At 40.9% G+C, this 13,660-nt stretch overlaps 1 protein-coding gene across 1 annotated transcript in view; it reads right to left on the minus strand.

Annotated features, from left to right (window-relative positions):
- Positions 1-12,721, minus strand: part of LOC132829568 (CMP-N-acetylneuraminate-beta-galactosamide-alpha-2,3-sialyltransferase 4-like) — a 62,115-nt gene extending 49,394 nt beyond the window's left edge. The window contains exons 1-3 of the mRNA XM_060846817.1: positions 12,663-12,721; positions 9,646-9,733; positions 8,851-8,898 (exon numbers count right to left, since the gene is read on the minus strand). Coding sequence (XP_060702800.1) covers positions 8,851-8,898; positions 9,646-9,733; positions 12,663-12,678 — 152 coding nt within the window. The 5' untranslated portion in view covers positions 12,679-12,721. The remainder of the gene's footprint in view (positions 1-8,850; positions 8,899-9,645; positions 9,734-12,662) is intronic.
- Between the last annotated feature and the right edge of the window lie 939 nt (positions 12,722-13,660).

Here is a 13,660-nt window from a genome sequence, read left to right on the forward strand (position 1 = left end):
AGATTATTTTCCCTAAAGAGCAGGCTTAGAGGAGATTTGATAAAATATGCAAAATCATGCAGTGTTTAAACAGAGTGAGTGAAGAGAAACTGTTCCTGTTGATGGAAGAGTGGAGAACTAGATCACTGACAAAGAACCAATAAGTACATGAGGCAAAATGTTTTCACGCAGTGATCTAATTCCAGAATGCAGCACCTAAGAGATTTTGTCAGGAAAACCAATTGTGACTTTTATCAAGGATAAGGTGCAGAGGGATGAACTGTGTGGGTTATAGTGAAAGGATGGGTGAGTGTAACTCACTGAATTGTTCTGGAAATCCAATGGGCTGAATGACCTCGTTCGGTCATGGAACCATCTATTATTCAGTGACAAAACATGATTATGGCTGAAAAAAGGTGAGAAGGGACCCACATGTTCCCCTAAAACACCTTGCAAGATTCACTGAGGGCAAGAAGTTCAAGGTTATTCAATCTGTTGACATTGGAATGAATAAACTTGCTGTCACAACAAAGGAGTGGACTGTGGTTGATGAACAGTTGAAGCAGGAGTGTGAAGCTAAGAACTTGTTTCCTTTGTGAAGATAAAACACTGACCTTTTTCACAGATCAATCATCTCCTAGCATTAACCCATTACGTTTTGTCTTTTGCCTCATGCGTTGTTTACAGCATTTGGAGATGCCAGTGTTGGACTGGGGTGTACAAAGTTAAAAATCACACAACACCAGGTTATAGTCCAACAGGTTTAATTGGAAGCACACTAGCTTTTGGAGCGACGCTCCTTCATCAGGTGATTGTGGAGAGCTTGATCCTAACACAGAATTTAGAGCAAAAATTTACACTGTGATATAACTGAAATTATACTTTGAAAAATTGATTGTCTGTTAAGCCTTTCATCTGTTAGAATACAGTGATAGTTTCACTTCTTTCATGTGTAAATCACAAAAACTTTTTTAAAAAATGTTGCATTCTCGGGTTAGCTGTTAACAATGGTGATAGCTAGACAATATATTGAAGGTGTTAGCCCCCTTCTCTGTCTATGACCTGATGTTTTGATTGATTCTAATCTAAAAAGTGAGATAACAGAGTTCTACATAAATTCATGCAGTTTTTGAGCTCAGAGTTCGACATGAATGCGTGCAGTTTTTGAGCAAAGTACAATGTAACCCTGCAAGTACAAATTCACCCCACAAAATATATGTGTGCATGTGGATCATTGTGTGTGTCTGTGTGTGTGTGTGTGTGTGTGTGTGTGTGTCTGTCTGGTTGGGGGTTGCGAGTGTGAGAACGTGTCTGTGTGTCTGTCTGGGTTGGGGGTTGTGAGTGTGAGAAAGTGTGTGTGTGTGTGTGTCTGTCTGTCTGTCTGGGTTGGGGGTCTCAATTTAAGTTAGAGATGTGCATAAGGCCAGAATGAAAAGCCAGGTATCTTGGAGAGTTGTGGGATTCGAAGGGAATCCAGGGAGTGGAAAGGCTATCGTTAGCACCGTGCTGCGAATTTTTAAATCAAGGTATTGCTGATCTCAGAGCTAATGTCAATCAGCAAGCACAGGGATCACACGTGAATGGGATTTGATTTGAATTAGTTTTACTTATGAGTCAACAAAATCAATTTTGCTATTTTTTCTGAATCTGAAAAGAAATAAACATTAAATTAGAGTCACATAATTAATAGTGACACTGAATGAATTCCTCTGATACAGCAAACAACAATAATCAAAAAACACATATAGAGTCATAAAATCACAGAACTGTTACAGCGCTGAGGCCATTTGGCCCACCATGCCTGTATTGGCTCTTCGATTGAGCATTGTCATCTATTGCCAATCTCCTGCCTTTGCCCCATTTCCTCGCCCACTATCTTTATCCAAATAATCAAATACCCTCTTGACTGCCTCAATTGAATCTGTCTCCAACACATTTCCAGGCAATGTATTCCACACCCTAACTATCTGCAATGTGAAAAGGTGTTTTTATCACATTATCCTTGCTTTGCTTGCACATGCCATCGATTCTGTGCTCTCTCTTTCTTGTTCCTTTTATGAATGGGGAAAGTTTCTCCCCATCTACTCGATCTAGCCTGCTCATGATTTTGAAAACATCCTTCAAAACTCCTCTCAGTTTTCTTCTCCCTAAGGAGAACAGTCCCAATCTATCCCCATAACTAAATATTCTCATTCCTTGAATCATTCTTATAAATCACTGCTACCCAACTGGAGTCCATTCCTGACAAATCTGTTAGAATTCCTTGAGGAGTTAACAAGCAGGTTAGACCACGGACAGCCAATGGATATTACCTACTCAAACTCACAGAAGGCCTTTGACAAGGTGCCACACAGGAGGCTGCTGAGTAAGATAAGGGCCCTTGGTGTTAGAGGTAAAGCACTAGCATGGAAGGCAGACAGTGGGGATAAAAGGGTATTTCTCAGGATGGCAGCCAGTGACCGGGACCTGTGGGCATAGTCTTAGAGAAAAGGGAAGACCTTGTAGAAAAGAGATAAGGAGAATGGCACAGTGGTTAGCACTGCTGCCTCACAGTGGCCAGAGACCTGGGTTCAATTCCCGCCTCAGGCAACTCTCTGTGTGGAGTTTGCACATTCTCCCCGTGTTTGCGTAGGTTTCCTCCGGGTGCTCTGGTTTCCTCCAACAATCCAAAATGTGCAGGTTAGGTGAATTGGCCATTCTAAATTGCCCATAGTGTTAGGTGAAGGGGTAAATGTAGGGGAATGGGTCTGGGTGGGTTGCACTTTGGTAGATCGGTGTGGACTTGTTGGGCCGAAGGGCCTGTTTCCATGCTGTAGGTAATCTAATCTAACAAAAAAAACTTCTTCAGTCAGAGATTAGTGAATCTATGGAATTCACTGCCTGTGGAGGCCAGGTCATTGAGTATATTTAAGATGGAGATGAATAGGCTCTTGATTGTCAAATGAATCAAGGGTTATGAGGAGAAAGTGGGAGAATGGGGTTGAGAAACTTATCAGTCATGATTGAATGGTGGAGCAGACTCGATGGGCTGAATGGCCTAGTTTCTGCCTCTATGTCTTATGTCTTATGACCTTATGGTCAATACATTCACACCTTTCCTATAATTTGGTGCCTAAAATTGTATGTAATACTCCAGCTGAGGTCTAACAAATATCTTGGTACAAGATCAAAATCACTTCCTATCTCTTGTACTCTATGCCCCTATTAATTAAGCTGAACACACTGCTTTTCTAATTGCTCTTTCTGTCTGTCCTGTCCCTTCAATTATCTGAGCACCTATATACCCAGCTTCCTCTGCCCCTGCACCTACTTTAGAATTATAACTCTTATTTTATGTTATCTTTTAATGTTCTTCCAAACAAAATATACTTCTCAGCATTAAATTCATCTTCCACCTTTCTGCCCACTTCATCAATTTGCCTGCGTGTTTTTGGAGCTCTATATTGTCCTTCTCACTGTTTAGAATTCTTCAAGTTTTGCGTCAATCCACAGACATCAACAGCACTGCCCTCATCAAACCTCTCAGTTAACCTCTCCAAAAATCTCGAGCAAGTTAGTGAAACAAGATTGCCTCTTTGAAAATCCATGCTCAATCTTCCTAGTCAATATGCTTTTTCAATGTGACTGCCAATTCCATGCCTAATAATAATTTCTTGAAGCTTCCTCACCTCCATGGTTAAACTGTTTGATCTGTAACTGCAGGGATAATCCTTACATCTTTTCTTGAACAAAGATTAAATATTTGCAGTCCCCAGTATTCTGACACCGCCCCAGATTGGGAAGATTGGAAGATTATTTCAGTGTACCCTCCAAAGACTGCCGTTATATCCTTCAAAATACTCGGATAGATTTCATCCAGCCGTGGTGCCTTGTCACCTTTATGTGCTAACAGTCTATCCACCATTTCTTCTTTATTTATTTTGCTATCATCTAGTGGTAGGTTTTCCTCCTGTCACCATGGCCTGAGCAACAGCCTCCTCGTTTGTAAAAACAGATACAAAGTATTCATTTAACACCTCATTTATGACCTGCCCCACTTGCCAATCTCCCTTTCCACCTGTCTGCTCCACCCTCCTCTCTGACCTATTACCTCCATCCCCACCCCCATTCACCTATTGTACTCTTTGCTACATTCCCCCACCCTCCTCTCTGACCTATCACCTCCATCCCCACCCCCATTCACCTATTGTACTCTTTGCTACCTTCCCCCACCCTCCTCTCTGACCTATCACCTCCATCCCCACCCCCATTCACCTATTTTACTCTTTGCTACCTTCCCCCACCCTCCTCTCTGACCTATCACCTCCATCCCCACCCCCATTCAACTATTGCACTCTTTGCTACCTTCTCCCCAGCCCCACCCCACCCCTCTCATTTATCTCTCCACCCCAGAGGCTCCCTGTCTCTATTCCTGATTTTGCCCGAAACATCAATTTTCCTGCTCCTTGGATGCTGCCTGACCGGCTGTGTTTTTCCAGCACCACTCTGATGGAAACCTCAGGTATGTCCCTGTGTCCATGTGTGTGTCCACTTTTTGATCTTTAATCAGTCCTACACCTTCTTTTACCCCTCTCTTACTGTTTCTATGCCTATAAGACTTTGGGTTTTCCCCTCATGCTGGATGAACATCTTCGATCATAATTCATAATATGGTGGTTCGGTGGTTAGCACTGCTGCCTCCCAGCGCCAGGGACCCGGGTTTGATTCCAGCCTCCTGTGTGGAGTTTGCACATTCTCCCTGTGTCTGCATGGGATTCCTCCAGGGACTCCAGTTTCCTCCCACAGTCCAAAGATGTGCAGATTAAGTGAATTGGCCATGCTAAATTTCCCGGTGCATTAGTCAGGGGGAAATATAGGGTAGGGGAATGGGTCTGTGTGGGTTACCCTTTGGAGGGTCAGTGTGGACTTGTTGAACTGAAGGGCCTGTTTCCATACTGTAGGGAATCTAATCTGATCTTCTCTGCTTTTTGACTGCTCTCCAAACCTTCAGAACTTCTTTAGGGCCCTAAACCTGTTTTCTGCCAAACACCCGTCATAAGCACACTTTTTCTTTCTCATGTTAATTTTCATCTCCTTTGTCAGGTGGGGAGCACTGGATTTGTTTGGCCTAGTGTTCTCATTTGAGAGGCTAGCCCTTGCTTGTACTTAACCATCTGCTCTTTGAAGTTAGCCCATTGTTCAGATAGCATTTTTCCTGTCAATCTCTTGCTCCAGTCAATCCTGCACAGCTTTGTTCTTTGTTATATTGAAGTCAGCTCTCCAGCAACTGGTGTTTCTTACTCCGGATTGAACTTCATGATACAATGATCACTGTTTCCTAAATGTTCCCTCACTGATACTTGATCCACTTGGCCCACCTCATTTCCTAGGACCAGGTCCAACAATGCATCCTTTCTTGTTGGACTGGACACATACTGTTGGAGGAAATCACCTGAACACAATCCAAGATCACTAGTCCCTTATACTACAATTATGCCAGTCTACATTTGGATAATTGAAGTCCCCCATTATAACTACTCTACTACATTTCTCTGTAATTTTCCTAAAGATTTGCTCTGAAAATGTGTTGCTGGTTAAAGCACAGCAGGTTAGGCAGCATCTCAGGAATAGGGAATTCGACGTTTCGAGCATAAGCCCTTCATCAGCTCCTCTACAGGCTTTCCAGTAGTTAGTGGTTTATAGGTTACACAGAGCAATGTAATTGAACACTTTTTGTTCCTGAACTGTAGCCCAATTGACTCTGCCCTTCAACTCTCTGTAACTTGCACTTTCTTCAGCACTGCAATGTCCTTCTTAACCAATACATATTTATTTAGTACCTTATTGATACAGTGCCTCATTGCACTATGTCACTTGTAATCAACTTGAAACAAATCATTTGTTGAGCTTTTAAAACAGAAGTTTTGAAAGCGAAATCTGATTGGCAACTTGTAGTCGAAGAGATTGTGCCAAGTGAATCCAATTTCTGTGTATTTGGAGCCAATCATAACAACCACTGTTACTGCAGAGAACATATTTATTTTTCATTGTTAGTTTAGCAATAAACTAGAAACACCTCTATTTCAAAATCTAATGACTATGAAACATCCCCTCCTTTTTTTAAAACTCTCTGATTTTAACATGGAATGCTGAATCAAATGGAGTGGAAGTAGTGGGTGTTCAGATTCCATTACTTTTCCATCATATGGATTAGATTCAGTTTACTCCAACATCTCTGTTACGATGCTTTGATGCAATTGAAACTGAATTGTTTCATTGTAGTGACAATTGTTACAAATGTCCAGTTGTTTGATTTTTAGCATTGAAATTGTTAAATGTGGGAGAAATGAAAACTGGTGTAAGAGGCTGTCAGACAATCCTCAGGGAATTTCAAATCAAAAGGTGGCCCGTGTTATTTTCTAGGGAAAATGTGGGAAATTGAATAGGCAACTTTTCTGAGCCTCTTGGCTAAAGCTGGATGTCGACTGCTGTCTCAGTAAGGGGTTTAAATTAATTGTAAGGTTTCCCAGAACAAAGGGAAGTTTATTGGACATAATCAGCTTAAATGTTTGACTGGAACATCCCAGAAGTACCACATTCTCCTGGAAGTAGGTCACAGAGGGAGATACCTTTCTTGGTGAGGGGCTTAGCTCCGTGATTTCTCAGAGAGTGGTGTTTGGAAATCACTGGAGTTTAAAAAGAGAAAACATTCAGCAAACTGGTGCTTTGAAGTTACTGGAACCAGCTGTCGAGGATGGCAGATGTTTGGGGATTTCCTAACTTGGTCTCACCAGACAAGAATACAGTGAGGCTTATTCTTGAGTGAGGCATCCACAATAGTGAGATGTTGAAAGACAGTTGGAGAGTTTTCCTAGACAGGTGTTGATATAAATCTCATAGCACAGGGAAGGTCTGAGAGCCAAGTAGAAACTCAGTGAATTCAGAGAGCTGTGGCATTTCTTGGCTGGTCCAGGAGAAGTTAAGGGATCCTCAAGATCCTGTAAAATGTATGGGAACTTTAGGGTGAAAGTTAGAATGAGGAATGTTCTATTTCGATTTTCAAGCTTAAACTATAAACGTTAGCAAAACACGGTGATACATTCACCAAGCTTGCTTTATTTAACTCTTGGTACAGTGCTTAAAATGTGAAATCTTGTGGCATAGTCATTCAGCTAATAACTGAGATTCATTTCTTTTCAAAAATGCAACTGGTCTTCACTGAAATACATAGTAAAAATGGATTCAGCAATGCTCCCTTTTTCTCAATGTTTAATCACTGGCTTCTTCTTTGGGGAGTCAGGAAGTGAGTTGCTCAGCGCAGAATTCCCAGCTTCCAACCTGCTCTTGTAACACCAAGGTTTCTACGGATATGGTCAATAGTAATTCCCAGAATATAGATGGCTGTGGATTCAGTGATGGCAATGCCATTGATTATCAAGGGAAGTTGGTTAGATTTTGTCTTGTTGGAGATTGTTATTGCCATGTACTTGCATGACAAGAATGCTAGCTGCTAATTATTAGCTAAGTTTGAATATTGTCCAAAACGTAGTTTGTGTGGCCACTGAGCCAATTCCAATGTGAGGAGTCATGAGTGGTGCTAAGCATTGCACAGCCATCAGCAAACATCCCTACATCTGACCTTCTGATGAAGGGAAGTCATTGATGGAACAGTTTTAGATAGTTGAGCCCAGGACAACAGCAATATTGTGAACATGAGATGATTTGGTCTCCAACGCTATAACCATCTTCCTTAGGTATGACTCCAGTCAATGGAAAGTTACCCTGATTTCCAGTGATTTCAATTGCATTGGGTCTCCTTTGTATCACATTCTGTCAACTGCTGCCTTAATGCCAACAGCAATTACTTTCAGCTAACAGATTTCCCAGGAAACCATCACCTGTGGCCCACCCTTAGTCAATTGTTCTTTTGTGTAAAAATAAATAAGGAAGATCATTTTTGGAATTGATGAGAGCACACACTTGTCAAATACACTGAGTGGATTTAACTAAATTACTTAGGAAGTGTGCAAGGACCTCTTTTTCACATAGAGGGTGGTGCATGTATGGAATGAGGTGTCAGAGGAAGTGGTGGAGGTTGGTGTAATTACAACACTTAAAAGGCATCTGGAAGGATGGGTACATGAATGGGGGGTTTAGAGGGATATGGGCCACCAGCTGGCAAATGGGACTAGATTTATTTAGTCAGCATGGACGAGTTGGACCAAGGGATCTATGTCCATGCTGTACAGCTCTATGACTCTATGACACTAAAGGCCAAAAGCTCCAATGTCTGAGAAAATACTCTGTAATCCATAAACTTTAAAGAAATTATAGGTGGTATGGTGACACTTCCGCCTCACAGCGTGAGGGATAAGTGTTTGTTTCTAGACCTCAGCAACTATCTGTATGGAGTTTTCCCTGCATCTGTATGGGTTTTGGTTGGGTGCTCTGGTTTCCTCCTGCTGTCCAAAGATGTGCGGGTTAGGTGGATTGGCCATGCTAAATTACCCATAGATGTGCAGACTAGGTGAATTAACCATGGTTAATGTGGGGTCATGTGGATAGGGTGGAATGCTTTTCAGAGGGTCAGTGCAGATGCAATGGGCCAAATGGCCTCTGTCTGTACTGTAGGGATTCCCTGAGGTTCAGTCAAAAGGATTGTTTGAATATGGAGTTTATTAAGGAGGAAGGGAGACAGTAGTTTAAGTACATGATCATTTCTGTTACTTATTCAATTAGCTTCCATACCTGGACAATAACTAACTCAGGAGCTCGAGAAATAGACTTCCATGTTCAAGGTGCCATTACAATTGATGTTTTAACTCAGCAAACACCCATCATAACATCAGGAGAGGCAAGGAGGTGAGAACGATAAAACTTCTTTTTACTCACAGTGGGAAATTGATGTCCATGTGGAATTTTCCCATTTGGAGGAATGGCCTAAAGGATATGAAACATCATTTGTCAGACACAGGATATATAAATGAAGTCTCTAATCTCCAGCATCTGCAGTACTCACTTGCGCCTATACATAAATGAAGTAAGAGTGAATTTTGACAATACATCAACTAAAAATCAATATTCCGAAAGGCATCTCACCACTATATTCATGATGCGGAGGAGTTGGTGTTGGACTGGGGTGGACAAAGTTAAAAATCATACAATTACAATCTGGTGTTGTGTTATTATCATTCCCTCATGACCTCCTTCCAGTATCTCTTCTCCATGCATCATATAGAGAAAGGACCTAAAGACCTTTTAAAACAAGCAGCTTCAAAGTGAAATATGTAGAAGATTAAAGGTTTTGTAAATTGTAATTCTTCAGCAGCAAAATGTCCAGTCTTCCAGCCAGGAAATTATGTGGGGAAGTTTTAAGGGAGATATGGATAAATCACATTAAACAAGCTGTAACACAAAGAACAAGATCTTGCATATGTGCATCTACACATCTCATAATTTTGACTTCAGCGTCGTTACTATGCAAAAACAGAAATGAGGGCATGGCCACTATTGTACAACGGAATTAGAATTGTTCAATAAATTTCCTGAAAGAAAATCTTTCTAATTTTTAATGGTTACAAAAACCGAGAAATCTTGCACAAACATAAATTCAACAAAGCAGTCATTAATGCTACTAAGTATCAGACAGGGAAATGTTCATGGATGAAGACACTTGAAAGGACTTACCCAGAGAACTTAGTCAAATGAACGGTCAAAATGAATAAGATCAGTGTGACACAAGCGAATGGAATGAAACATTTATCCTTATTCCAATCTACAAACAACACAAAGAAATAATTATTTTGATCCCTTCCACATTACAGGATTCACAGCAAGAGTCAGACATTGAACAGTAAAATTATAACATTACAACACTATAATCTGTAATTAAACATCCCTCTAAATATTGAACTGTAATAAAAACAGAAATTGTAGGAGAAAGTCAGCCAAGCTGGCAGCGTCTGTGGAGGGAAATCAGAAGCATCACTGGACTTGAAACATTAACTCTATTTCTCTCTCCAGATGCTGCCAGACATGCTGAGTTTCTTCAGCAATCACTGTTTTTTTTGTTTCAGATCTTCAGCATCCACTGTTCTTTGTTGTATTGAATTGTAATTTGCCCACTTCACATCACATTAACTGAAATGGGAAGGAAGTTGGACATCAAATGAAAGCACAGGTCTGTTTCAATTCTGAGTCAATTCAAAATCAAAATGAGAGTTACTCAACCTCACCAATCAACAAAAATAACAACATATAGCACCTATAATGTAATACGATGCCTCAAAATGTTGCTCGGGAGTATTTTAGAGCCACATCAAGGATATGAGGCATGATGATTCAACATTTGGTCAAAGGAATAGGTTTTAATGGGCTTTCTGAAGGAGGAAAGAGATTAAATAAATGAAGAAATTTAAGGAGGGCCTTTCAAAGCTGAGAGCTTCCATAACTGAAGACACAGCCACCTGTGGTGCAGCAATTAACATCAAGAATATTCAAGAGAGCAGAATTGGCAAAATTTCTTGGAGAGCCATGGGGCTAGAGGAGATCAGTGTAATTGGAGGGGCAACATCAAGTGGAAATCTAAAGCAAAGATGACAATTTTAAATTTGAGACCAACGCTGGTCAGTGAGAATATGTGTGATAGATGAAATTGTGCTTATTTCAGGTTAGGTTTCAGGTACCAACACCCAACTTCCAACAATCTCAACTTTATGCAGGCCAGGCAGGAATATATTGAAAGAGTCAAGTCATGAGGTAACAAGAACACGGCTGGGAGTTTCACAGGCAGTTGAAAAGAAGCAAGGAAGCACTTGAAGATGCTCCGCAGGCAATCTAAGGGATGGAGTAGATGTAAAGCAGGACGCTCATTGCAACATCAATGAGATCATCACGGTTGCAAATTGCTTTTTTCAGGCTAGGGCAGTTATCAGGGAAAGGGGCGGTGTTATAGTCATCGAGTCATAGAGATGTACAGCATGGAAATAGACTCTTTGGCCCAACTTGCCCATGCCAACTAGATATCCCAACACAATCTAGTCCCACCAGCCAGCACTTGCCCCATATCTCTCCAAACCGTTCCTATTCATATACCCATTCAAATGCCTTTTAAATATTGTAATCATACCAGCCTCCACCACTTCCTCTGGCAGCCCATTCCACACATGCACCATCCTCTATGTGAAAAAGTCACCCCTTAAATCTCTTTTATATCTTTCCCCTCTCATCCTAAACCTATGGCCTATAGTTCTGGACTCCTCCCCCCCCCCCCCTCAGTGAAAAGACCTTGATCATTTCAAAGTGAACAAAGCTATGGACAGCAGCTTCCAATATTTGATTGAAGATGATTTCCATTTATCCAGCATTGGATGTGGGACAAGAAGTTTGGTAATTTAGCAGTAGTAAGGAACTGAAATAAGTCATGATAAAGTAGGCTTGTCTGTCACAAGTGTGCTTGGAGCAACAGTTAGGTGAGAAAAAGAAGGGGGTCAATGATAGATCCTTAGGGAAACATCAGAAGGAACAGTATAAAAGTGGGAAGACAGTATATTGCAGGTGAATCTTTAGCTATATGTGGGTAAATAAGAATGAAAGATGCTGAATGCATGAGTGTGGATAAATATTGCAGCAAAATTTTATAGTTAAGGTTGTGTACAGATCAACACATAATGGGGGTTTGGGAGAAAGTTGCTGCAATAATCTTTTGTGATTTTAATCTTCATATTGATTGGACAAATCAATATGGCAAGGTAATCTAGAGGATGAGTTCATAAAATATATCCAGGACAGTGTCTTAGAACAATATCTTTTTAGAAAAGTTTAAGCAGATTGGGCCTTTATTCCATGGGCATTGTGAAGAGTGAGATTACATAGCATTATCAGGGCACTGACTGAAGGAAAGATGTATTGCTATCGAAGGCAGTCCAGTGAAGATTCATTAGGCTGACCATGGGTAGGGAGGTAATTTCTTTGAAGAAGTTTTGAGAAAATTGGACTTGTACTCCTGCAGTTTAAAAGAACGAGAGGAAACCTAATTGAAATATATAAAATTCCTAAGGAACTGGGCAGGGTATATGCTGAGGGGCTGTTTCCCTTTGTGGGAGAGTCAACCACAGAGTAAGAGGTTGTCTATTTAATACAGAGATAGAGTGAACTTTCTTTTTCTCAGAGACAGCTGAATATCTGGAATTCTTCACTGAAGCCAACTGAATTCCCTCCTCCCTGTAATAAATGACTCAATGACAAAGGGAGTTTTGGACTATCTAAGAAGCTGTCAATTTGATGGGACCAGTCCACCCTGACAGCATGTAAACCACACGTTGGCAATAGTTTTAAAAGGTTCTCCATCACGTCTTAGCCAATATTTAGTCCTCATCAAAATCACTAACATGGAATATCGTGTCTTTATCATCTTGTTGTTTGCACATACTTAATGTGACAAATTGACTGTGGCATCACTTATTATACAACAATGGGATCAATTCAAAAAATACTTCAGTGATTGTGAAGTATTTTGTGATATCCTGAGAACATGACAGACTCTGTAAGTTCTGCTTTTGCCTCTTCATAGCAATGCCACTTCAGGTACCCTTCCTTATCCCGTCACTCTAACATAGCAGCCGACTTCACGTGTTCTTTTAGTTAGTGTTTCAATCTCCAGACAGAACACAAAGATGTTGCAGTGCACAACAAGCCTCGCCTACTTGCTCTGAACTTCATCCTTAATGGTCAGCCAAGCGATGATAGAATTCCCACTTCTTTGACTTAGGGCTTTATAGGACATATCTGTAATGGGAAGAAAGGGGATTTTGATTTTAAAATATTGCTTACTATTGCAATACAACTTCACAGATCAAATATTGATTGAGTAATAGTGTAATCTACTCCACAGAGGAGGCTATTCAGCCCACAGACTTCCTGCAGGCTCATCCAACTGCCCAGAATGGAATCTGCATCCCCGCAGATTTATTTAATTCAATTTCCCATCCAATTTCCCTTTGAAAACATTGTTTCTGCTTCTACCATCATCCTGGGCAGTTACTTCCAGGTCAAAAATACTCACTGCAAATTAAAGCTCTTCTTCAAGTTGCCACTGAATTTGTTGTCCAAAATCTTAAAATCACTGTCCATTAGTCCTTGCACCATCAGTTGATGTCAACAGTTTCTTCACCCACCTTATCCAATCTGGTAATCACTGTGAGCACTGTTATCAAGTTGTCCCACAATCCAAGGAGAAAAATCACAACTTCCCATAACTAACCTTGTGCCTAACATCTACCAACACTCGAAATATTGCAGCAAATCTTTTCTACACTTACTCACATAACCATCACATCCTTCCTAAAGTGTGGTGACCAGGACTGGACACAATACTAAGCTGGAAACCTGAAACAAAAATAGAAAATCCTGGAGAAGCTCAACATCTGCAGGCATAAAGCAGAGTTAACTTTCATGTTTAGTGACTTAGTTCATCAGAACATCAGACCCTTATGCCGATGAGGAGTCACTGGACTCAAAATGTCAATTCATTTTGTCTCTCCACGGATGCTGTCAGAGCAGCTGAACTTCTCCAGCACATTCTGTTTTGTTTTGGGACACAACATTCTTGTTGTGGATGAACCAGAAATTTAAAATGGCACAACATAACGTCTCTGCCTCTGTATTCAGTGCCTGTACTTTTGAAGCCCAAGGACTCATGTGC

Source organism: Hemiscyllium ocellatum, chromosome 29, assembly GCF_020745735.1.
Source record: "Hemiscyllium ocellatum isolate sHemOce1 chromosome 29, sHemOce1.pat.X.cur, whole genome shotgun sequence".
NCBI lineage: Eukaryota > Metazoa > Chordata > Chondrichthyes > Orectolobiformes > Hemiscylliidae > Hemiscyllium > Hemiscyllium ocellatum.